Source organism: Aspergillus neoniger, assembly GCF_003184625.1.
Source record: "Aspergillus neoniger CBS 115656 unplaced genomic scaffold BO87scaffold_13, whole genome shotgun sequence".
In the NCBI taxonomy this organism is placed as follows: domain Eukaryota; kingdom Fungi; phylum Ascomycota; class Eurotiomycetes; order Eurotiales; family Aspergillaceae; genus Aspergillus; species Aspergillus neoniger.
The window spans coordinates 662,865-683,574 of NW_020291141.1; the positions used below are offsets into that span (position 1 = coordinate 662,865).

Here is a 20,710-nt window from a genome sequence, read left to right on the forward strand (position 1 = left end):
TTGGGAATGGCCGGTGGTGGCGGCAGGTGACCCGACCAATCGCTGGCCTGAGGTTTACCGTCGGCTGCTTGAACCTTCCTCTCTTCCTTCATCCTTCTTCATCCTGATAGTCAGGAGGACTCCAGTTGGCACTTGACTCGTTATCTGCCGTGCTGCTGCTCCTCACAGTGTCTTGGACCCTGTAGGTCTGTGAAGTCAAGATATAGCAAACCGATAAACAAAGGCAAGACTCAACTATAAAGTAGGGGCTTGCGTCCAGAAGGTGTGTGATTGACTTTCTAAGCGAAATATTGCCCTTTGGTCTTTTTGTTGTATCATTGAATCTAATCAGTCATGTCTTTAAAGGGAAATAGAAAGAAGTCGGGGGTTCCGGATGAAATCGTCAAACAATTACCTAGTAACGTTGAAGAGACTAAGGCTGAACGAACCAATGATGCAGAAAAATCCCTGGCCCATACCAGATTCGAGCACAGTCTCGGGTTCTGGAAGGCGTGCCAGTTCTACCGTCCAGCCCTGCTATGGTCTTGCTTCGTCAACCTAGCAGTCATTCTGTGTGGCTTTGATGGCGCCTTGATTGGAAGTCTGGTGGGGCTGACCCCGTTTGTGCGCACATATGGCAGATTAATGGACGGGCAATATGCGGTTGCTCCCTCTTGGCTGTCTGCCTTCAATTATGCCTCATACGTGGGCAGTGTGCCTGGCTCGCTGGTGGCAGGCATTGCCTACGACAAATACGGCTCGCGCATGACCCTCGCTGCAGCTTCAATCGGCTCGATCGGGTCCATCTTCTTTCAGTTCTTCAGCGAAGGCCCAGCTCTTCTCTTCGTTGGCGAGCTATTTAATGGATTCATTACAGGTGTCTACCCTGTCCTCGCCAATGCCTATGTTAGTGAAGTTGCTCCTGTTGCTGCTCGCGGTGTCCTCGCTGCCGTCATAAACCTGTCCTATGTCATTGGTCAACTAGTGGCATCGGGACTACTCAAGGGGACCAGCACGATGGATAGCAAGTGGGCTTATAAGATCCCGTTCGCTTCACAATGGGCTCTACCTGTCTTCATCCTTTCGCTCATATACTTCTGTCCGACTCCTCCTTACTGGCTCTGCAAGAAAGGTCGACCAGAGCAAGCGCGGAAATCTATCCAGCGTCTGACAACACCCGAAGTTGACGTGGACGCATACCTCGCTCATATCCAAGAGACTCTCCGCTTAGAAGAGAGCTCCAGGACCAAGGCCAGCATTCTCGACTGCTTTCGCGGTACAAATCTACGGCGCACTATTATCTCCTGTCAGGCTTTCAACATTCAAGCCCTCTGTGGTAATATCTTATTCATAAATTATGCCGTTTACTTTTTCGAGACTGCTGGTCTAGATACGTCGGACGCTTTCTCAATGAATGGGGGGCTGACATGCATGGGCTTCCTTGGGACACTAGCCTCCTACATTCTCATCTCATACGCCGGTCGGCGCACCATCTACCTGTGGGGCTCTACCGTAATCGCCTTGCTCCTACTTCTTGTCGGGATTCTGGCTGTCGTGCCCCAGCACAATTCAGGGCCTGCGTGGGCCATGTCCGCCCTCATGGTGATATGCAACCTCGTCTACGACATGTCGGTGGGACCACTGTGCTTCACCGTCATGTCCGAGGTGTCTGCTGTTAACCTGAGAGGTGTCACTATAGCCCTGTCCAATGTCACTGTGGTGATATGGTCTGTCATATTTGCTGTCGCCATTCCCTATGCAATGGACACTACTGGTGCCAACTGGGGCGGCAAGCTGGGATTCCTATTTGCTGGCATCGGAGTCTTGGATACACTATGGTGCTACTTCTTCCTGCCGGAGACTAAAGGTCGAACGTTTGAGGAGCTGGATTTCATGTTTCAGCAGAAGCTACCCACGCGTCAGTTTAGCAAGTACCAATTTACAGAGACACAGCAAGTAGCACCAGAGGCTTAGCTTGTTGTCTAATAGAAGCTAAGAAGATAGAATCAGAAGGCAAGCCTCTAATATATATAGATATTAGGTTTTAGTCAGCAGGTGGAAAGGCTATTTTACTTTTAGTTCAATAGTTGACTGGCCATCTTTAGTGAAGTGCTTATAGTTGAGTTGATTCTTCTAGCTTTTTTTTCTCAATGACACTGGTCTAATTTCTTCCTCGAACTCATCGACTTCAGGTAATGAAGCAGCAGCTATCTTGATCCAAGTGCTGCAGAAGTGCCTCGTATGCCGCACGCTTAGGAACGAGCTTCGTGTTCCTGTTTCATTTTGAGGTTTCCACTTCATCCAACGGAGTGGCATATCGTGTAGAGAATGAGAGCTCGGCACAGCTAGAGCACGGGGGCTTGTCTGACCATCAACAGTTAAGATGTGGATTAGGACTACCACTTGCCATAAGCCAAGTCTAGTTGTAGATATATATCAAACACCTGATCCTTGCGATTAGCTAGCAGTCGGACTGATGCCCCTATCTTATAGAAAAATGCGGAGAGTGAACTTTAAGAGAGTATTGGTTGCCGGTGACGAGTCGTCTAGACATACCGTACTCGATGATGACTGTTTATAGAATCAATGTGACTTTAGTAACCCGCAATCTGTGTGCTTTAGATACCCCCTTGGCCTGCCGATGAGCAACCTGCTTCTTCCATTGACAAGGAAGGTGGGTGATTACTATAGTAACTGTTGTCTTGTTCTATCAAAGCAGCTTTTTGGGTGTCTGTGTAAAAATTGGCTTATTTAACGCTAACTTTTCCGCTCATTCAACAAGCGGGTCCCATAGCTCAGTTGGTTAGAGCGTGACGCTAATAACGTCAAAGTCGAGGGTTCGAGCCCCTCTGGGACCATCTTTTTGCATTTTTGATTAATACGTCTTACTTTCTCTTTTTTTCCACCCCATACATACATAACTAACGTCTTCAAACTGTGCTTCTTAATCATGCTGTTCGTCGTCATTCCCAAGCACGAAAACCAAAATGAATATTTGTGGTTATTGTTCTAGCGGCGGTTCAAAAGGACACTGACTGGTCAATCACAACAAGACCACACCAGTCGTTAAGAGATTGGCTTTTATTTCATTCAATGAAGACCTGAACAACGTATCTATGAGTGAGAGGGAAAATAGGTGAAAGCTGATTGAGGAATGTGTCAGAAAGATCCAAATAGTCGTACCGGCCACCTGCTGGTATGAGTGTTGATGAAGCCTTTCGGGGTATATAAGCGCACTACATTTCAAGGGGACTACCAATTTGGGGAGGATATCAACAAGGAGAATGTCGCTGGAAAGTGAGTAGTACTTGATCATTTTCTTACAGACTGTCATTAACAGTCATCCCTACGGCCTATGACAATATACAATTACCAACTTCAGCAATATGGACGGTAAGGACAGTATTTGCTATGATGTTATGCAGGGATTGTACAGATATTAACTTCCTATATAACGAGGCAGAGGTTAGAGTTTATGACTCGGTTGCTATCGATATGTATTGCATGGCGGAGGAATATTGGTCATTAATAGTCAGTGGCTAGACCATCACCGAGAACAGTTGGAGCACGGAGACACTGTCTACTGACCAAATGTACTCCCATGAAGTCAGGAGAAAGACTCGCTGCCCCTGCCGTCTACGTTAATGATTACTCCTGTTGATAAGGTATATTTCCAGAAGGTGCTGAACACTCATCACCCTAATCCCATTCTAGCCCCGGAGTGGGAGACCGAGGCCTACTAGGTTCACTCCTATCTGCCAGTTGTCCAAAGCTGGGCTGGCTGCATGAGTTGCTAGGTCATGCAACTGAGGAACACGAACTGGCCAATTTTGCAGTATCGTAGAACTTTCCACACTACCATCTCATGTACTGGCATAGTAACCGGTTGTAAATGGAATTCGAAGGCTCAAGTTCCCAACCCAGTGAGGATTATCCTCAACCCACCAAGAAGCTAGAATCTTTCTATTAATATTCCCGTGTAAAGAAGGGTTACATATATGTATATGTACATGCTTTTATGGCCCATAGAGATCGAATGATATCGATTGTGGCCAATAACATGTAGGTAGGATCGACTGAATGTTGAATCGTAGTTGGTCATGACTCGGGTTAGCATCACGCAGGTACACCCCCAAGAACATCAATTTATTGCTTTACCTCTACCAATTGGTTAATTAGTAGTAAGTAAGTCAATCAATTGAATAACATGATGAGACAGACACATGTTCAACATGAAAAAATTGCAAAAAGAGATGGTCCCAGAGGGGCTCGAACCCTCGACTTTGACGTTATTAGCGTCACGCTCTAACCAACTGAGCTATGGGACCCGCTTGTTGAAAAGGGCTCTTTGCATTGGCTAAATAAGCTAACGATAAAGTGGAGTCAACAATCTTTTGAGGGACGTGCCATCGGCTCGTTTCATCTCACAATGCCCACGCTCACTATGGCGTATAATATACATGATTATAGATTATTCAAAAGGTGACTTTGGCTAAAAATTGTTTTATGATAATAATTGGTAAAAGAAACCATTGAGTATTGCCTACTACCGATGTTAGGCCTGGGCAGATGGCTCTGCGGTGGGCATGTACACTGAGGGTATATTTATCTGGCATCACTTCAAAGGTAGTAAGTATTGGCGTACTCTACTAGTTGCTCAACTAGCTAAATTACGCTGATGAATCTCGAGGCACTAACCGTACCATTCTACAATTCTACAGCAATACAAAGCAATAAGTCTTCTACAATGCCTAAGGATTAGGATACAGGGATCATTAAGAAATGTTACATTAGGCATTATACGTGGTTCAAAGTCTCTTAAGCCTGCACATCGACCAATATCTTGCAATGAGAGTCGCGATCGTCTACCAGGGCCTGGAAACCGTTCTCCACGACTTCATCAAGCTTGATCTTCGACGTAACCATCTTCTCGGGTTTCAATTGCCCTAGAACTCTATTAGAAAAACCAACGAGAACAAGTAAGGGACGAAACTCACCATAGCTAAGTGCTCGAATGACTTCCCGGAACGCACTCTCATCGTACAGTGCTGACCCCGTATAGTTGACTTCACTATACATCAACTCGTTGACTCGGATAGCTGGCCGCTTCTCCCAAACAGCAATGTTTACTATTGTTCCGTGTGTTCGACATGCTGCGATGGCACCGTTTAAAGCCACCTCCACACCAGCCGTATCAAAGACCACATCCGCTCCTACGCCGTCGGTCAATTCGCGGACCTTCGCCGCAACGTCTACCTCTCGCGGATCCAAAATATGCGTTGCGCCGTAATCAGAAGCGAACCGCTTCCTATTCTCCGTCAATTCCGCAACCATGATGTTCTTTGGCCCCTGTAATTTGAGAACCTGGATGATCCCAATCCCGACAGGTCCTCCCCCGAGCACCAAGATATTGTCATTTGGCTTAAATGGCGATATGTTCACGGCGTGCCAGGCTACTGCCAACGGTTCGACCAATGCTGCTGCTTCGAGAGATACATTGTCGGGAATCGTATAGAAATGTTCTGCGGGTGCCACGATGTATTTCGCTAATCCACCACCGTAGCCTACCAAGTTAATTAGTATGTAGGTCTGCATGTATGCCATATGCTGTAGGGTTATGTACGTACCCGACAGCCCGATGAAGCCTATCTTCTCGCAACAGTGTTCATAGCCCTGCTTGCATGGTATGCATTCTCGATCGAAGATGGTCGGTCGCACAACCGCTCGTTGTCCCGGAGAGATATGGGTCACGTCTTCTCCGACTTCTTCGACGATTCCGCTGAACTCGTGACCGAGTGTTACTGGCAGGCTAGTTCCTGTGATTGCGTGTGGCTTTTCTGGAACCAGAACAGGGCCTCCGGAGTATTCGTGGATATCTTTTGAGAGTAAGTTTGGGGGTCTTCGATACAGAAATCGATCGCGAACTCACCACTTCCACAGATCCCAACGAATGATGGTCGCATCTATGAGTAGATCTGTCAGCGCATATATCGCAATTGCTATGTGCGTGAAGCGCACCTTCACCTGCCCTTTGCCGCATCTGGGTTCTTCAATTTCCTCAACCCTGATGTCGCCGCGACCGTGGAAGAGCGCTGCCTTCATGACAGGCGTGGTTTTAAGGGTTGTTCGATAAGTGTCGACAGAGTCGGTTGCAGTGTTCAACATTTTTTGCGGGCGAATTCTGGTGTCCTCGACAATGGTGAAATCTGTATTTTCTGTAGTCATGCGATAGAAATATGATTACTAGTAGTGTATAGCTCGAGCGAATCGGAATTCTCAATTATCTTATATATAAGAGCAAAATGGTATAAAGTACATAAGGCAAACAGCATCCTAGACATTTTTATGACGTTGATCATGGTCACCCGAGATCATAGATCTATCGTACTATAAGCTGCTCGTCTGAATTAGGTTTGAGAGATCATGATGTATGGAGTGACCGTCGAGTTTGATTGGTTCATTTGCATCTCGTTCCTTTGACAACCATTACAACATCCATGATGTTGCATTCTCCTGCGCGACGCCAAGCTATTGGCCTGCGTATAAAAATAGTGCTCCAACTAGCAGCTTGTGATTTGCTGGAACTGAGTGGCGCTAATTCAGGTTCGAATATTTGCTGAGAAGTGCCCCAACTGCAAGCGGCCAGGATTCAGAAGGGGGTGGCTTGAGATGGCGTCTGGGGAGTGAAGCTCGATTCTTCACTTTGTGGGGTGCTAGGCAGTGGCGTCATATATCCGGCAATCCGACACATGACACTGAGTAATATCCAGTCCCGCAGCTGTCACACGAAACGGGGCAACCAGGTCGTTCTATCATTGGTGTCCAGCACTTGTCAGTCTAAAGAGATCAGCAGCACTGAGCGCAGGCTTCTAGAATGAAGGTAGCGGCAATTTTCCAATGGTAGCGATGGGCGGCTTTCTGCTCCCGCTGCCACACTTTAGTCGCAAAGCTGCGTGAAACTACGCAAGGCTCAAACGTGGGGATTCATCCCGACCAATTAAGCTTCTTCTTCACGCTGTTGCTCAACAAATGCTCGTAGAATAGACTCCAGTCCTTCGTTACGGCGTGCAAGTAGCATCACATCTGCGACATTGACTGTTGAGCGCCCGGCATGCCTAAATAGGAAGTGCCGAGTGTTAGCCCGGAACCAAGGTCAAGCATATCCTTATCCAGATCGCCCCTGGAAGGTCACGACCACATCAAAACAAGGTAACCAAGCCCTGTTAATGGGGAATTTAGGCTTAGGGGTCTGGCTTACTTAGCAAATGACTCCAGATCCTGGCTGACCGTCTCTGTTCATCATCCTTAGTCAGCTAAGGGTTACAGTGAGCAATACATGACGAAAGCCATCATGCAACGAGTAAACGGCATGAAGAATCGTTTGCGAATTGGTGATGTACACAATGAACTTACCAATTTGGGCCCAAACCATTTCAGTCAGAGCTCCGATGAACTGAGGGGTGGCGTTGACACCAAGCTTAATGGTCTCTTCATCCACGATCTTTCCAATCGATAACCAGAGAGCAGATTTCAAGCGCTGCAAGACGAATTGTTACTGTGTGCCATATATGCTATGGATGATGTATACTACTTACCTCTTCAAGATTAACTTCTTCGTTCTGCTCCATTGTCTATCGAGGCTATCGGAAAAGCAAGAAGCTTGATATATGGCAAAATTGATAGACGTTGCGAAACAGGCTTTTGTCCGTGGCGACAGGATGGGATCTATCGTTGATCGATCCAGCAGTCTTCGACGCGCGATGATCGTGTCCCAGAAGACGCGTTGAGCGTACATACAAATCGAGATCAGTTGTGATTGGCTTCTCAACCCCTCCCGGAGAATCCATAACTCCGAGCGCGGAATGACGCTAGACCCGAACGACCCATTTCCACATTCGGAATTCTTCTCTACTGTCCATTAAGTTCCACGCCTGTTCACCGAACCAGGGACTTCTCCTTACTCTTATCGCGTCAGTCTGTCAGGCAAAATAATTGCCCTGCAATCAATTCACCAGCTCCAATCCGCGAGTTGCCTCCTGGGCCTCCAAAACCCTACGACCAAGCTTCCCAACGAAACGTCCACTATCTTCCGGCCAAAGCCGGCGACTTCCCCTCTACGCAACCCAGCAACATTCGGACACACGGTCACTTCAGACCTGAAAACAAAACATATCATCCAAAATGGCAACCCGCGATCCCGGCGAAGTTGCCGCTGACGCTCTCAACGACTTTTTCGGTCAACTCTACAACTTCTTTGAGACCATCTTTACCCGATTCTTCGGAAACCTCTATGCCTCCTTCGCCGATGTGAGCATCAACCGCTGGACGAAGGTCATTCTGTCTGTGATTGGCTACCTTCTCATCCGGCCATACATCGAGCGTTTCTTCAAGTTCATGCACGACCGAGACCGCAAGAAGCAGTTGGAGAAGGAAAAGGCCAAGAAGGATGGAAAGAAGGCAAAGATGTCAGCCAATGAGCTTCGTGGCGGCGCCGGAGCTGGTCGAGTCCTCGGCGAAGTGGAGAATACGGACGATGAGATTGAAGATGGAGAGGACTTCGCGACGGCGAGCGGCGTGCCTGAGTGGGGAAAGAACGCTCGGAAGAGACAGAAGAAGTACATGAAGAACCTGGAGAAGGAGGCTGAGAGCCGGACACACAACCTCTCTGAGGAACAGCTTATGGAGCTACTGGATTGGAGTGAGTCGGAGGATGACAAGGCCGCGGGTAAGAAGGAGTAGGTCGTGTCTTTTGACCATATTCTTTTCTCTCCCTTGTATTCGATAATATGATTTTGGATGGGAAACATATACTTTGGAGATTGGGGTCTGTCTGAGGATGTACCATAAAGACTTGTGGTGTTATAATATATGTAATAAGATAAAGCATGAAGGTGGCCTTTCTGCGCTGCCTCTTAATTTATGACGCAGATATTTAATGGTTCTTGAATGACTGTAGAGTTGTAGTGGGCTACGATAGGGTCAATGTTATTTTCCTGGACTGGTCGAAATGTGTGACTTTGCCAAATGATCCAGTGACAGACGAAAGTGAGTGTAGCATCAGGCTCCCCATCAGCGTCTTGGCCCACAACCCGAACACAATGGTTATGCCGAAAAATAAGTGCATAATCAACTTCTGACAATTCCATTTGGACAGATAATCATGGGAAATACCTTTGTAACGCCGGTAGGGAGCGTCGATCAATGGGGTATTGATGCTAGAAGAAGCTGCTCTCGGCACACGCATGATAACACCTGCCGATACAGCATCCGGTACGGTATCCGATACTGCTACCGATACACCTCCGATACAGTCGAATAACACCCCGTGGGGTGAGATTCCTCCTTTAGCTTCAATATGAGGGGAACCTCCGGAAAATGAGAGTAATGAAGCAAGCCAAAGCCTAGCAAGGAGATATTACATTCTTGATAAGAAGTTAGAGAACAGAGTTCGTAAAGCGAAGGTGTTCTCCATGCCGTGACGTCGACGAATGTCCTGGGTACGATGCTTCCGGCCATTGTTACTTCGCCAAGCAATCACCTTACTACGTGTCAATCTCACTCTATTCCAATTGTTCCAGAAATTGTGTGGGGTAACTACAAATACAATGTTCTTAGGGACTCATCAATATATTCTAGGGAGGAAAATGTTGAGAGAGGCGGTTTCTCTTCGCAACGGGCAGCGGTCACGCTACCCCGTCTGGAGGCGGTTCGCCCCGCTTATCTGGGGTATCCAGCGGGACATACTAGAACAAAGTCGTCCGACTCGCTTGCATGTCACAACACTCAGCATCTTCTGCCTGTATACAACAAATACACATTAGCTTAGCTCAGCGGTTTATACTTGTTCTCCATAGGTCTTGCCGACAGGGCACGCCGCGCTTCTATTTGCTTGCTCAAATACAGCATGGTACGTACGTACCTGCTTCTACACAAAGTGGACGCATCGCTCTTCTAACTTAAGACTAGTCTCAGCAATACAGAAAAAGAAGGAAGATCGCGCTCGCCTGTCTACCATGTCGTACCCGAAAGATTCGCTGCGACGGCATTGAGCCCAGCTGTGGCCCATGCAAGCGACGAGAGACCTCGTGCTCTTATCCCGTGGAAAGTGTCAGGAAAGCTCAAGATAACCAGTAAGACTCTGCTGTGCGTATAATGGACAGAACCTCGAGCCAACTGCTTCTTTAGGTATATACACCGGTTACACACCGTTGACCGAGCTGCGTCTGCAAGAGCCACCCACATTCCTACTTCTGGAAACCCACTTGCTTGGAGTGATCCCAGAGTTGGACAGAGTACATCAAATGGTGTCAGTCATCGACGTGATTTGAATAATGATACCACCGACTCTCAGAGCATGCCTTTGCAAGCACACATAGAGGATGATCCTACTTCTTTTCCTCAAAATTCCCGCAATAACGGACATAATGCCTCTAATATTAGAACAAGGCAAGCCTCGGGCTTCCGGAGTTCTAGAGGAAGCCAAAGCCGAATCACCGCAATGGGCATAACACCCGACGAACCCTTCGGCTTGTCAGAGAGCGAGGACGAGTTCTTTGGTGATTCATCAGTCGCGTCTTTTCTAAATCAGATCAAAGAATCTGCAACAACAGAGCCTGAACGAGGAAGATCGACAACATATCCGGTTCCGCGTGCGACTTTTGGTACACCATCAAACCCAATGCCACCAGTGGCTGATAATAGTCTGAGTGTCAAAGCCTACGACCTACCACCACGACAGCTGGCTGACTATCTTTTAAACTTCTATTTCGACAAAATCCACAGTCTGTATCCATATGTTCATAAACCAAAATTTCTCCGCGCTTATAGGCGCTTATGGACGCCAGATGCGGAAACAGACACAGAATCCATCTCGTCCGGACTGGGTTTAGGGGATGTCTACGTGCCCCGGGCACTGTTTCATTGCGCATTGAACATCATATTTGCTCTTGGATGCCACTTTTCTAACTTAGATCATACAGCGCGGCAAGCTACAGCGGAGGAGTTCTTTCAGCGTTCGCAGCGACTATTGAACGTGATGTCACTTGATAAAGGCGATTTAGCCCTAGTACAAACCTTACTATTGACGTCGCAATACTTACAAGGAGGCGAATCTCCATCGAGATGCTGGAATATAATTGGCCTTGCTTGCAGAATCGCACAATCTCTCGGAATGCATTCTCTTAAGGCGGATAGGCTCAGGACACCTGCCCAAAAACAGATGAGAAGGCGCGTCTGGCATGGATGCGTAATGCTTGATCTGTGAGTGCATCAGATTAAAAACGTTCATAATACTGACAAAAACCCAAGGGCAAGTAGTATGATGCTGGGTCGTCCTCCCATGACTCATTCTTCCGCAGTACCTCTTCCAGAAGCCATCGATGATGAACTTCTCGATTCGACCACAACAACCTGCAAGTCACCGGCGGACACGCTTTCAAAAGCAGAGTTCTATGTCAGAACTCTACAGTTATACAAGATACTAAGAAAGATTCTATCTGATGTCTATGAGCCTTGGGAGGACGGGGGGTCTCCTGATCAGTCAGAACGGCCAAAGTCCGAGAATGAGTTAGCACAGACATTGCTCAGTTTAGATGAGGAGCTTCTGGAATTTGAGTCAAGTCTCCCAGCGGCTCTACAATGGCGTGATGCCCAGCATCCCGCTGGTGTGGCTGGACCATTCCGTCGTGAAAGCAGCCTGTTGAGGGGAAGGTGAGTACTGCTGCGAATTGTTTGATGATGCGTCACTGACCTTGCCCCAGATTTCTTCATCTTAGAATCTTGCTTCTTCGTCCTACATTCGTCAAGCTCTGCCGTGACAATTTGCCACCGCGTCAAGCGGCCGGCTACCCTCGATACCAACAAGTACCGTTGAAAAGCAGAATAGCCGTGGATTTCGGTATCAGCTGCTCGACGTCATGTATCGAGACTGCAATTGAGCTGTCGCATCTTATGAATGAAATCTCGACGACTGAACTGGCAAGTGTGTGGTGGTACAATGTTTTTTGTATGTGCCCCCAATGACGAGTATGAAGTGGCGGCCGCTGAACCAAACCACTAGATGCTTTTACGTCTGGCGTTGTTCTCATACTGGCTCAGGCATCTCCTGCTATGAAGTCTAGATTCCCTCAGCCAGTCTTGGGCAATGCTTGGAAGAGCTGCTGCGACTGTTTGGAAAACATGAGCTCGTACAGCAACACCGCAAGAAATTGCGCAACCAATCTGCGGAAGACTCTATCCCAAGTGCTTGACGACCAAGGACACGAAACTACTCTGCATACCGAGAAGCCTGCGCCTCAAAATACAGACCGACAATTGGGCCAAGGTGTTGTTTCATCTAAAGCACTGAATATCTCCAGTCTCAATGAATCAGAGGATGGCGATGGTTCCAGCCAAGGCGCTCTAGATACTCAATTCTCTGAGGCATTGGACTCTCTCTGGAGTGGAGATGATGTGAATAGTTCTCTGATGGAGATGCTATGGGATGACCTTTGGTTGGCAGCGCCATCATTCTTCTGATATTCGCCAGACCATGATGAAGCTCAGCCTATTAAAAAGTGAATAGAAAATATCGAAGAAGAGAGAGACACCTGGCCAACATACAGGACTTCCTAGGAAATCGACATTCATGGCCTAGATTATTATCATAATGGAAAACAATCTATTCCCATCTGCCAGGGAATTACTTGTCGGATAAACCATGGAACATGGTCTAGAGTTATAAATTTACATGGTCCTTCATTTAGAAAACGCCGATCTCCAAGGCGATCTTGCATAAACCTCACACATGACCTTGTCATGTGTGAGGGGTTTGAAACGCTTTCCCTGTGCAACACTTAGCTGACACTATACACTGTTATAAGAATCCGCACAGTCAGTGCCCGAATTCAAAGTAACCTACTCTGCCACGAGCGCATTGCTTATATCCATTGACGTCCCCTTTTCCTCTTGTCACATACTACTGGAACATTTCTAGCGTCCATGACCGAGATCAGGGAAACAGACGTGTTCATTAGCGGTGGCGAGCCTACTGGCTTGCTTACTGCGTATGCACTTGCTAGACAGGGTGTGGACACCTTACTCGTTGGTAGGGACTCCGATTTCTTCCCTCTTTTGGATTATCCCAAGAGACTAAGCTTCGTTATTTTCTCCGCACAGAGCAACATGACAAAGCTGAACAAGCCATGTATGGTCGAGCAACAACTCTCCACCCGCGTACTCTTGAGTTTCTGGACCAATAGGGCATATTAGACGACCTGAATCAAATTGGTTACGTGGCCCGCGATAGTGTGACTTACAGAGATGGCAAGCGGGTGACGGCCCGAGGCTGGGAAATTATGTACCAGCATATGCGTGGCACGTTCCTGGATTACTGTCTGAATATCCGTCAGAAGTACTCGGAGGAGGTGATACGAGATGCATATGTATCGCTTGGAGGCGAGCCGTACATAGGATGGAGACTAGATGGCTTCGACGTCGAGGAGGCTTGTTATGACGATTAAAAAGTCGTCTCACATGTAACGGAGGTTAGCTCGGGTAGGAGTTTGACGGTGAGGAGGTATGCGGGCAGTCCGCTATTTTGCTGTTGGTTTGAAGAGACTCATGCTGATATTGCTGGTTAGTAAATTCATCGTTGGCGCGGATGGCAGTCACTCGCTTGTGAGACGCCTCGCTGGTATTTTGTTTGAAGACGATCACACAAATTTCAGATGGGTACGCATTGATGGGCGCTTCAAGACTGATATGCCTGATGCTGATATTGGCTTCGCTTCCATCGAATCCAAAAGCCACGGGAATGTGCTATGGGTTCGGCTAGATCATGGTGTGAAGCGGATCGGATTTGCTATGACACAGGAATTGCTTGCTAATTATGGGGACAAGCTCACACTTGAGGACGCGAAGGTGGAAGCTGTCAAGTCCATGGAACCATTTTCATTTGAATTTGAAACCATTGACTGGTGGACTTTATATGGGTAAGTTTTCTTTCCGTGTCTCCAGGTTCCTTTCTAACTCCCACCACAGGATCAATCAGCGCGTAGCAGAGTGCTTTTATAACAACGACCGAGTATTACTAGCAGGAGACGCCTGTCATACACACTAATCTGGAACAGCACAGGGCATGAATACAGGCATTCATGATGCAGTAAACCTAGCCTAGAAGCTCGGCGGCATCGTGAAAGGTTGGTATAGTATCGATGTGCTTCGCAGCTATGATACAGAGCGACGTGCTGTAGCGCAATATTTAATCAACCTTGACAAGGATTTCTCGGCTACCATCTCGGGGACCGTCCCTGACAGGTACAAGCATCTATCATTAAGCTCGAATGAGCTATTTTCCAAGGTCTTCGATGATACGATTGATTTTTGTATCGGTTTAGGAATTCACTACGACGAGAGTGTCATCAACAAGCGTCCCTTGGCGACAGCAATATCAGCGGGCTGGAGAGCTCCAGATGCGTTGATATATGCTCCTGGGTCACGACTACCTATTCGATTGCTCCACCTGATGCCGAACGTTGGTACTTGGTCAATTCTTCTCCTGGCTGGACACCCCGAGAAGGCTAGACATAGTCTCTCCCATGCTGTGGAGACAGTGAAATAGCTTATCGAGAGCCTTACTCGCAGCATGGCTCGGTCTATAACAGTGGTTGCTCAGAGACCTGCTGGAGGAGACCAAAGGTTCAGTATCCCAACAGTTGGTCGACTCTACTATGACCCATAGAGCTCGGCCCATGCTGCCTATACGGTGTCTGATAGCAACGGTGCAGTCGTCATTGTTCGACCCGATGGAATACTAGGGTATGCAACGCAACTTGACGAGGCGAGCAGCGTTCGAGAATATTTTGCTGGCTTCATTACCACCCACAGAGGATACATGGATAATATGCTGAGCTCTTAAAGTGAATTGTGACATGACGTAGCCAACAATTTGGCTACAATTTCAGCGACATCTTCTCACATTATGTAGAACAGGTACAATGTCCATAGAATCTGGCACAGCACAAGTCGAATAATATAGTTTGGTTTCGGGTGCTGTATGGTTGTAATAATACCCAAGCCGAAACATACCACTACGGGCTATCTCCAAGTGGAACCTTTAGTTCCAAGCTTGATTCTCAGCACCAAATGAGTTTCCTGATTTTTGGGATTTGTCCCAAGCTTTCCGGCCGATGCTGATGATACCAGCGATCATTATGTATATGTATCGTTGCACTAAGACGAATACACTACCTTGTGCCGTGGTATGAAACTGACCCCGCAGATCCTCGACCCGCCCCCGCAACCAACCAGTGGCAGGTCGGTGAAAGATGACCTCTACCCGGCTAGCAGTAATTACAGTTCGACACACAACGTCCTTCTAGTGCTTATCAGTGCCACTGGCTCCCATGTTATTTAATCGACCTCTTCTTCCTCTATTTCTCTATATGCTTCCCCAAGTCTCATCCAGGTCAATTCATTACCGACCAACTCACCAAGATGGGCCTGCTTAGTGATTTAGCTCGACTTGATTCAACTCATCATGAATCCATTTTATACTTTCTGCCATATATTGCCTGCTTATCACTCCTCTCGCTTATTAGTTACGTTCTATACATCCGCTTCTACAGCTCATTAGCCAAAGTCCCCGGCCCCTTCTGGGCCAGTCTTTCGCGATGGTGGCTGGTATTCTTCTCAGACAAAGGCAATATGCATCGATTGTATCCTCGTCTCCATGAGAAGTATGGCAAATTGGTCCGTGTCGGACCAAGCGAAGTTAGTGTGGCAGATCTGGATGCCATCCAGATGATTTATGGTATGCCGCTTTTCACCTAAGATTGTTTCGTAACAGCGCTGACACTTCAACGTGTAGGGGCTGGAAACAGATTCGCAAAGAGTGATTGGTACAGTGAGTCCACTCACTCACCCTCTTAATTGTACTGATGTCCAATTTGGCTGAGATCAAACAAAGGCGTTTGGCAAGGTCGTCGCAAATTCGATCTTTTTGCAGAACGAAGTGAGATTATCCATGGGGCCCAGCGACGACTTGTCAACAATATCTACTCGATGAGTAGTCTCAAGGACTTTGAGCATGGCGTGGATGCAGTCGTCGAACGACTCATGCAGTGTCTACACCGGCAAGGGCCTGACGCAACTGTTGATATGGGGAAGTGGGTGCAGCTGTTTGCTTTTGGTAAGTTTTCCCAAGTAAAAGATCTTCAATCCATGTTACGTCCTTCTAATAAATGCAACCCAGATGTCATTGGAGAAATTACATTCTCCAAATCATTTGGCTTCCTCGAGAACGGAACAGACGGTGGCGCATTCAGTCAGATTGAGAACGCACTTCGTTCGGCTTCCTGGGTGGGCCAAGTACCCTGGGTTTATTGGCTGCATGATTATATGACGCCTCTCATCGGAAGTCGCTTGGGTATCGCAGCGCGCCATGGTACGATTCGACAGATTGCAGCTCGTGAGATCCTGGCCCGTAGAGAGGGGAAGCATGTCGAAGAAGCTAAAGACGAGCAAGACATCTTATCCAAGCTCTTTGATGTGCAGAAGAAGAAAGGAGATGAACTGTCAGATGATGACGTGCTCTCAATGGCTACGTCGAATGTTTTTGCGGGCTCTGACACTACTGCTATCTCGATCAGATCGATTATTTACCATTTGCTGAGGACGCCAGCTTGCCTGAAGAAGCTTAGGGAAGAGATTGAAGATCGGAAACGCCAGGGAAAATTTTCGGACCCGGTTACCCTGGACCAAGCGAATGACATGCCGTATCTTCAGGCGTGCATGTGGGAGGGGTTGAGACTGCATCCGGCTGTAGGAATGACTCTGCCTCGTGTTGTTCCTAAGGGGGGAATTGTGATTGATGGGTGCTTTTTGCCGGAGGGGGTAAGATGACACCAGTACCCATGGCTTGCTGACTGCCTAATGAAGGACTGCGTATTGACTCAAGATAATGATTAGACAACCGTGGGCGTCAATCCCTGGGTCGTCCATCGCGACGCCAGTATATTCGGCGACGATGTTGAAGCATTCCGCCCTGAAAGATGGCTAGGAGAGAAGACAGGCGATATGAGTGAGTCCATACCTCCGCCTTATGTTATGATTCAGCTAATCAAATGCCTTCTATTATTAGGACGATACTTCTTTGCTTTTGGCGGTGGCTCCCGACTTTGCATTGGAAAGAGTACGTCTACCTCAACACCACCTACCAAGATCCCTATAGCTAACTTCTCTCAAAGATATCAGTTGGATGGAAATGAGCAAGGTAACAGCTACTCAACTTAGTGTTATCACTCTCTACAACATCAACTAACCGAGCAATAGATGATCCCAACCCTCCTCAACCGCTTCGACATTCAACTCGCGAACCCAGATGAGCCATGGAAGGAAACATGTTGGTACGTATACTACCATCCACCCACAACCCGAATCAGAAACATATCATATCAGCCAAGTCAATACTGACCCTATCCCAGGTGGTTCGTCAAGCAAGAAGGTCTTCTCGTCAAACTCTCACCCCGCAAATCATAACCCCTACATCCTCAACATCCATATCCCAAAATTACCCCAACTCATCAAATTGTACATACAACCCACCAAGACAAATCAACGATGACTATCCCTCCACTCCCCCACCCTAAAAACCCAATCCCTGACCAACGCCCCAAACACCCCCCTCTCACTCGCATCCACCGGCAACCCATGCGTCCCGCGATCCAGCACCGCAAACGTCGCCCTAGGATACTTCTCCAACAGACCCAAACAATCCCTATACCCCACGCTCTCATCCTGCCTCCCACAAACCACCAGCGTCGGGGCCATTAACTTCTCCCCACCATTCCCGTTCCCAAGTACCTCCTCACTCAACCGATACCTCCCCACATCCCCCCTAATCGAATCCAAAACCCCCTTATCAACCCCCTCCTCAGCAGGAACATACACCTCCCGATACTTCCTCACCAACTCCCCCACATACCCCTCCGTCTGCACCAGCACTTTCCCCCCGTTCTCAATACCCAGAAGTGACCCATCCTCATCCGACAAACTACCCATTACCACCTCATCCCTAACCAACGGTTCAACCCTATCAACATCCCGCTTCCCATCCTCCGGCTGAACAAGCGGTACCCTAAGAAGTAATCCATCTATCTGAGCCATATACTTCTGAGCCAGCGCACGCGCAAGATACGCCCCGCAGGAGGATCCGATCAAAATAAATCGGGAATTTCCCAGGGTAGTGTCGATGAAGTGCACGAGGTGGTGGTAGATGTCGTCGAGGGAGGTGATGTTTCTTGCTGGCGTGGAGGCCGTTCCTGGTAGGGCGATGTAGATTCGGCGCAGGTTGGAGTTGGGAATGTTGGGGCTGGTGAAAATGGGCTCGAAATCGTGCATTTCTGTTTCGGGGGTCATTTCCCATCCTGGGAGGATGAGGATCGGGTGGCCGGTGGGTGGGCCGTGGGTTTGCGTGGGCAGGGGGGTCATTTTCTTTTGGTTTCTGTGGTGGGATGGGTTGGGTTTGGGTATAGTGCTATTGTGAGGGATTGTGGTTGGGGATGTGCAGGGTTTAGGAGGGTTGTATCTGGGAGGGAATGGTTGGAGTCATAGATTAGATTTGTGGTGGATTTGTCAGATCACGCCAGATCATTCATTTGGTTTTGTGGGTTGGCTAGTTTAGTTTGGGGCTGGGACTAACTAGTAGTGGATTTCAAGGTGTCAGGGTCAGATACGAGGGTGGGATTCATGCTAGCTTTGGGCAGTTATCCAATACATTGCGCTGTGGGAGGACTTCAATATGTAGTGATGGTGTTGTGGTCGTCATGTATATATAAATGAGATAATAGCTGATAGGGGCTTAGATGCATGCAGATCATGAACAGGCTTGGCAAGCGGAAGAGTCATGGCCATGTACTCTATGATTCATTGTAGAAATCTCGTTGCCACAACTGAAAGTACTTCATTCGAACAATACCGGAGGCCGTACCAGCCGATCATTGCGAGTGCTCCTTTAGCCACTTGTACACCACGGAAAAGTCCTTCCCACGGTGTTCCTCCTCGACAGCATTATACACCTTCTGAGCAGTACCTGCCAGCGCCAAAGGTGTTTGCGACTCTTCCGCAGCAGTAATCGCCAGTCGAAGATCCTTATTCATAAGACTCACTCCGAATCCACCCTCGTAACCACGAGATGCCGGTGCCGTCTCAACCACACCAGGTACAGGGTTGTTGACTTCCATGGGCCAACACCGGCCAGTCGACGAATTGACAAGCTCTGCCAAAGCCTTGGGGTCCAACCCCCAGCGCATGCCAAGATTCATTGCTTCCGCGGTCGCAATGTTGTTGATCGCTAGGATGTAATTGTTCGCCAGTTTGCCTGAAACGCCGGCTCCCGGGGCGCCCATGTGCCACGCCTTCTTTCCCATCATGAGTAGCACGGATCGCACACGATCAAGCAACTGACCAGTCTGCGAAGTGGCACCGAACATAAAGCTCAATGTGCCAGCGCGCGCACCCACCACACCACCCGATACAGGGGCATCGACGAAGCGCCCTTGGGATGTGGTTTGTATAGCGTTTGCGATTTCCTTTGATGACGCAGGGTCGATCGTTGATGTATCGATGAACAGTCGCTCTTCTTCTAGCGTGGGAAGATCACCTTCTCGTAGAATAGAGTGATAAACATCCTTGACATGCTGCGGCCCTGGAAGGCTGGTGATGATCACGGACTGGACAGTTCATCAGCAAACAAACCCAATTAAATGCGGGGTTGTGAATGGATATAGCACCCCAAATATGTAGCCTTAAAGTAGCAAGCAATGTCCGATCGCAAAGCCACGTAGGGACTCACATCGAGCGGTGACAAAACCCCGAATAGGAACGATCAACTTACCGACTTTTCCGCAAGTTCTCTCGCGGTCTGAGCCACCAGAACCTCCGAAGCGCCGTCAGCAGCGCCGCTGCTCCTAGCAATTTCTTCTGCTTCCTTCACGAACCTAGACATGTTATCTTCATTCATGTCTCGAATAATCAACGTATCCGTCTCAGGAATCTTAGCGCGCAGGTTCTTAGCCATGTTGTAGCCTGTGGTAGACAAAGAGATTGTCAATGTCAATTAGACAATGCCATTGAGAGATGTTCAAGGCTTCCCCGACCTGCGAATACCTACCCATTTGGCCCAGTCCAATGAATCCCCATGTAGCATCCCGTTGCGCAGAAGTCGAGAACGTGCGACCAGACAGAGTGTAATGTTGCGTGAGACGACATATCGAGGGAGTCGCTCTGAATAAGGCACCCCTTCCACTGCGAAGGGGCAGAGCACGCGCGAGACTCATTTCAAAAGAGGTATTGCACGATATTGGAAGAGACCACTCAAGGTATAGTAGAGAGAGTAGTGCTAGGATGAGATAGTATTTGTCGAAGGAAGAAGCGTAGTGATCTGGGGGAGCGAGCAGCCGTAAGTTGGAGAACAACCGAGCACCCCTCGGCCCAGTGAAGTGCTGGAAAGGTGGAACTCCGCTGCTTTCCGAGGCTTTCCATTCTTCAAAGTACCTCAAGCCAGGGGCATCATTAGGGAATGACGAATAGAGTTGAGAGTCGACGATCTTCCCCTTCCTGCCTTCAATGCGGGGAAGCCCCGATGCGGTATGGCGTCGGGGAGCGTCACGGGATGGGCGCGCCGCCTGGACCGTGAGGCATCCACTCTCCCCACTGGACTTCCCGAACACTACTACTGTACCACTCCATATCA

General features: G+C 48.3%; 9 protein-coding genes and 2 non-coding genes across 11 annotated transcripts; 6 read left to right on the forward strand and 5 right to left on the reverse strand.

Annotated features, from left to right (window-relative positions):
- Nucleotides 1-333: 333 nt before the first annotated feature.
- On the forward strand, nt 334-3,119 carry BO87DRAFT_396380 (MFS alpha-glucoside transporter; the record flags this gene model as incomplete). Its single annotated transcript, XM_025625243.1, has 4 exons — nt 334-397; nt 440-1,935; nt 2,602-2,653; nt 3,079-3,119. 4 exons carry the CDS (start codon nt 334-336, stop codon nt 3,117-3,119), a joined length of 1,653 nt encoding a protein of 550 aa, XP_025480689.1.
- On the forward strand, nt 2,764-2,837 carry BO87DRAFT_t131. Its single transcript has one exon. It is a non-coding gene; the product is annotated as a tRNA-Ile (tRNA).
- A 1,114-nt stretch (nt 3,120-4,233) lies between the features above and the next one.
- On the reverse strand, nt 4,234-4,307 carry BO87DRAFT_t132. The gene has a single exon. It is a non-coding gene; the product is annotated as a tRNA-Ile (tRNA).
- Nucleotides 4,308-4,797: 490 nt separating this feature from the next.
- On the reverse strand, nt 4,798-6,144 carry BO87DRAFT_306677 (uncharacterized protein; the record flags this gene model as incomplete). The annotated part of the gene is made up of 5 exons (XM_025619368.1): nt 4,798-4,925; nt 4,977-5,543; nt 5,607-5,855; nt 5,909-5,942; nt 5,998-6,144. 5 exons carry the CDS (start codon nt 6,142-6,144, stop codon nt 4,798-4,800), a joined length of 1,125 nt encoding a protein of 374 aa, XP_025480690.1.
- Nucleotides 6,145-6,976: 832 nt separating this feature from the next.
- Nucleotides 6,977-7,607, reverse strand: BO87DRAFT_425290 (CENP-S family protein; the record flags this gene model as incomplete). Its single annotated transcript, XM_025627291.1, has 4 exons — nt 6,977-7,094; nt 7,238-7,271; nt 7,393-7,516; nt 7,575-7,607. 4 exons carry the CDS (start codon nt 7,605-7,607, stop codon nt 6,977-6,979), a joined length of 309 nt encoding a protein of 102 aa, XP_025480691.1.
- A 290-nt stretch (nt 7,608-7,897) lies between these two features.
- On the forward strand, nt 7,898-8,907 carry BO87DRAFT_375978 (uncharacterized protein). Its single transcript, XM_025623174.1, has one exon. It carries the CDS (start codon nt 8,161-8,163, stop codon nt 8,716-8,718), a length of 558 nt encoding a protein of 185 aa, XP_025480692.1. The 5' UTR covers nt 7,898-8,160; the 3' UTR covers nt 8,719-8,907.
- Nucleotides 8,908-10,356: 1,449 nt separating this feature from the next.
- On the forward strand, nt 10,357-12,600 carry BO87DRAFT_333209 (fungal specific transcription factor domain-containing protein). Its single transcript, XM_025620403.1, has 4 exons — nt 10,357-11,238; nt 11,287-11,688; nt 11,739-11,983; nt 12,038-12,600. The coding sequence occupies exons 1-4, from the start codon at nt 10,478-10,480 to the stop codon at nt 12,493-12,495; spliced, it is 1,866 nt and encodes a 621-aa protein (XP_025480693.1). The 5' UTR covers nt 10,357-10,477; the 3' UTR covers nt 12,496-12,600.
- A 357-nt stretch (nt 12,601-12,957) lies between these two features.
- Nucleotides 12,958-14,875, forward strand: BO87DRAFT_396385 (pentachlorophenol 4-monooxygenase; the record flags this gene model as incomplete). Its single annotated transcript, XM_025625244.1, has 8 exons — nt 12,958-13,063; nt 13,135-13,191; nt 13,228-13,451; nt 13,503-13,534; nt 13,599-13,949; nt 13,999-14,041; nt 14,135-14,569; nt 14,699-14,875. The coding sequence occupies 8 exons, from the start codon at nt 12,958-12,960 to the stop codon at nt 14,873-14,875; spliced, it is 1,425 nt and encodes a 474-aa protein (XP_025480694.1).
- A 551-nt stretch (nt 14,876-15,426) lies between these two features.
- BO87DRAFT_458474 (cytochrome P450) lies at nt 15,427-17,549 on the forward strand. Its single transcript, XM_025628879.1, has 9 exons — nt 15,427-15,769; nt 15,827-15,862; nt 15,926-16,147; nt 16,211-16,851; nt 16,927-17,038; nt 17,099-17,149; nt 17,205-17,230; nt 17,290-17,363; nt 17,442-17,549. The coding sequence occupies exons 1-9, from the start codon at nt 15,454-15,456 to the stop codon at nt 17,494-17,496; spliced, it is 1,533 nt and encodes a 510-aa protein (XP_025480695.1). The 5' UTR covers nt 15,427-15,453; the 3' UTR covers nt 17,497-17,549.
- A 22-nt stretch (nt 17,550-17,571) lies between these two features.
- BO87DRAFT_357510 (alpha/beta fold hydrolase) lies at nt 17,572-18,527 on the reverse strand (the record flags this gene model as incomplete). Its single annotated transcript, XM_025621414.1, has 1 exon — nt 17,572-18,527. Exon 1 carries the CDS (start codon nt 18,445-18,447, stop codon nt 17,572-17,574), a length of 876 nt encoding a protein of 291 aa, XP_025480696.1. The 5' UTR covers nt 18,448-18,527.
- Nucleotides 18,528-18,653: 126 nt separating this feature from the next.
- BO87DRAFT_357513 (uncharacterized protein) lies at nt 18,654-20,588 on the reverse strand. Its single transcript, XM_025621415.1, has 3 exons — nt 20,129-20,588; nt 19,853-20,043; nt 18,654-19,688 (listed from the first exon to the last, which is right to left on the reverse strand). The coding sequence occupies exons 1-3, from the start codon at nt 20,292-20,294 to the stop codon at nt 18,954-18,956; spliced, it is 1,092 nt and encodes a 363-aa protein (XP_025480697.1). The 5' UTR covers nt 20,295-20,588; the 3' UTR covers nt 18,654-18,953.
- Between the last annotated feature and the right edge of the window lie 122 nt (nt 20,589-20,710).

What these genes read in the sequence shown, in the direction of transcription:
- BO87DRAFT_458474 (XM_025628879.1), top strand. Translation starts at nt 15,454, where the DNA reads ATGGGCCTGCTTAGTGATTTAGCTCGACTTGATTCAACTCATCATGAA. An exon ending in CCGACTTTGCATTGGAAAGA is followed by an intron (nt 17,150 to 17,204) that starts GTACGTCTACCT and finishes CTTCTCTCAAAG; the next exon opens with ATATCAGTTGGATGGAAATG. An exon ending in CCATGGAAGGAAACATGTTG is followed by an intron (nt 17,364 to 17,441) that starts GTACGTATACTA and finishes ACCCTATCCCAG; the next exon opens with GTGGTTCGTCAAGCAAGAAG.
- BO87DRAFT_333209 (XM_025620403.1), top strand. Translation starts at nt 10,478, where the DNA reads ATGGGCATAACACCCGACGAACCCTTCGGCTTGTCAGAGAGCGAGGAC. An exon ending in GGATGCGTAATGCTTGATCT is followed by an intron (nt 11,239 to 11,286) that starts GTGAGTGCATCA and finishes CAAAAACCCAAG; the next exon opens with GGCAAGTAGTATGATGCTGG. An exon ending in GTGGTGGTACAATGTTTTTT is followed by an intron (nt 11,984 to 12,037) that starts GTATGTGCCCCC and finishes CCAAACCACTAG; the next exon opens with ATGCTTTTACGTCTGGCGTT.
- BO87DRAFT_357513 (XM_025621415.1), bottom strand. Translation starts at nt 20,294, where the DNA reads ATGAGTCTCGCGCGTGCTCTGCCCCTTCGCAGTGGAAGGGGTGCCTTA. An exon ending in CATTGGACTGGGCCAAATGG is followed by an intron (nt 20,044 to 20,128) that starts GTAGGTATTCGC and finishes TGTCTACCACAG; the next exon opens with GCTACAACATGGCTAAGAAC. An exon ending in GAGAACTTGCGGAAAAGTCG is followed by an intron (nt 19,689 to 19,852) that starts GTAAGTTGATCG and finishes TGAACTGTCCAG; the next exon opens with TCCGTGATCATCACCAGCCT.
- BO87DRAFT_375978 (XM_025623174.1), top strand. Translation starts at nt 8,161, where the DNA reads ATGGCAACCCGCGATCCCGGCGAAGTTGCCGCTGACGCTCTCAACGAC.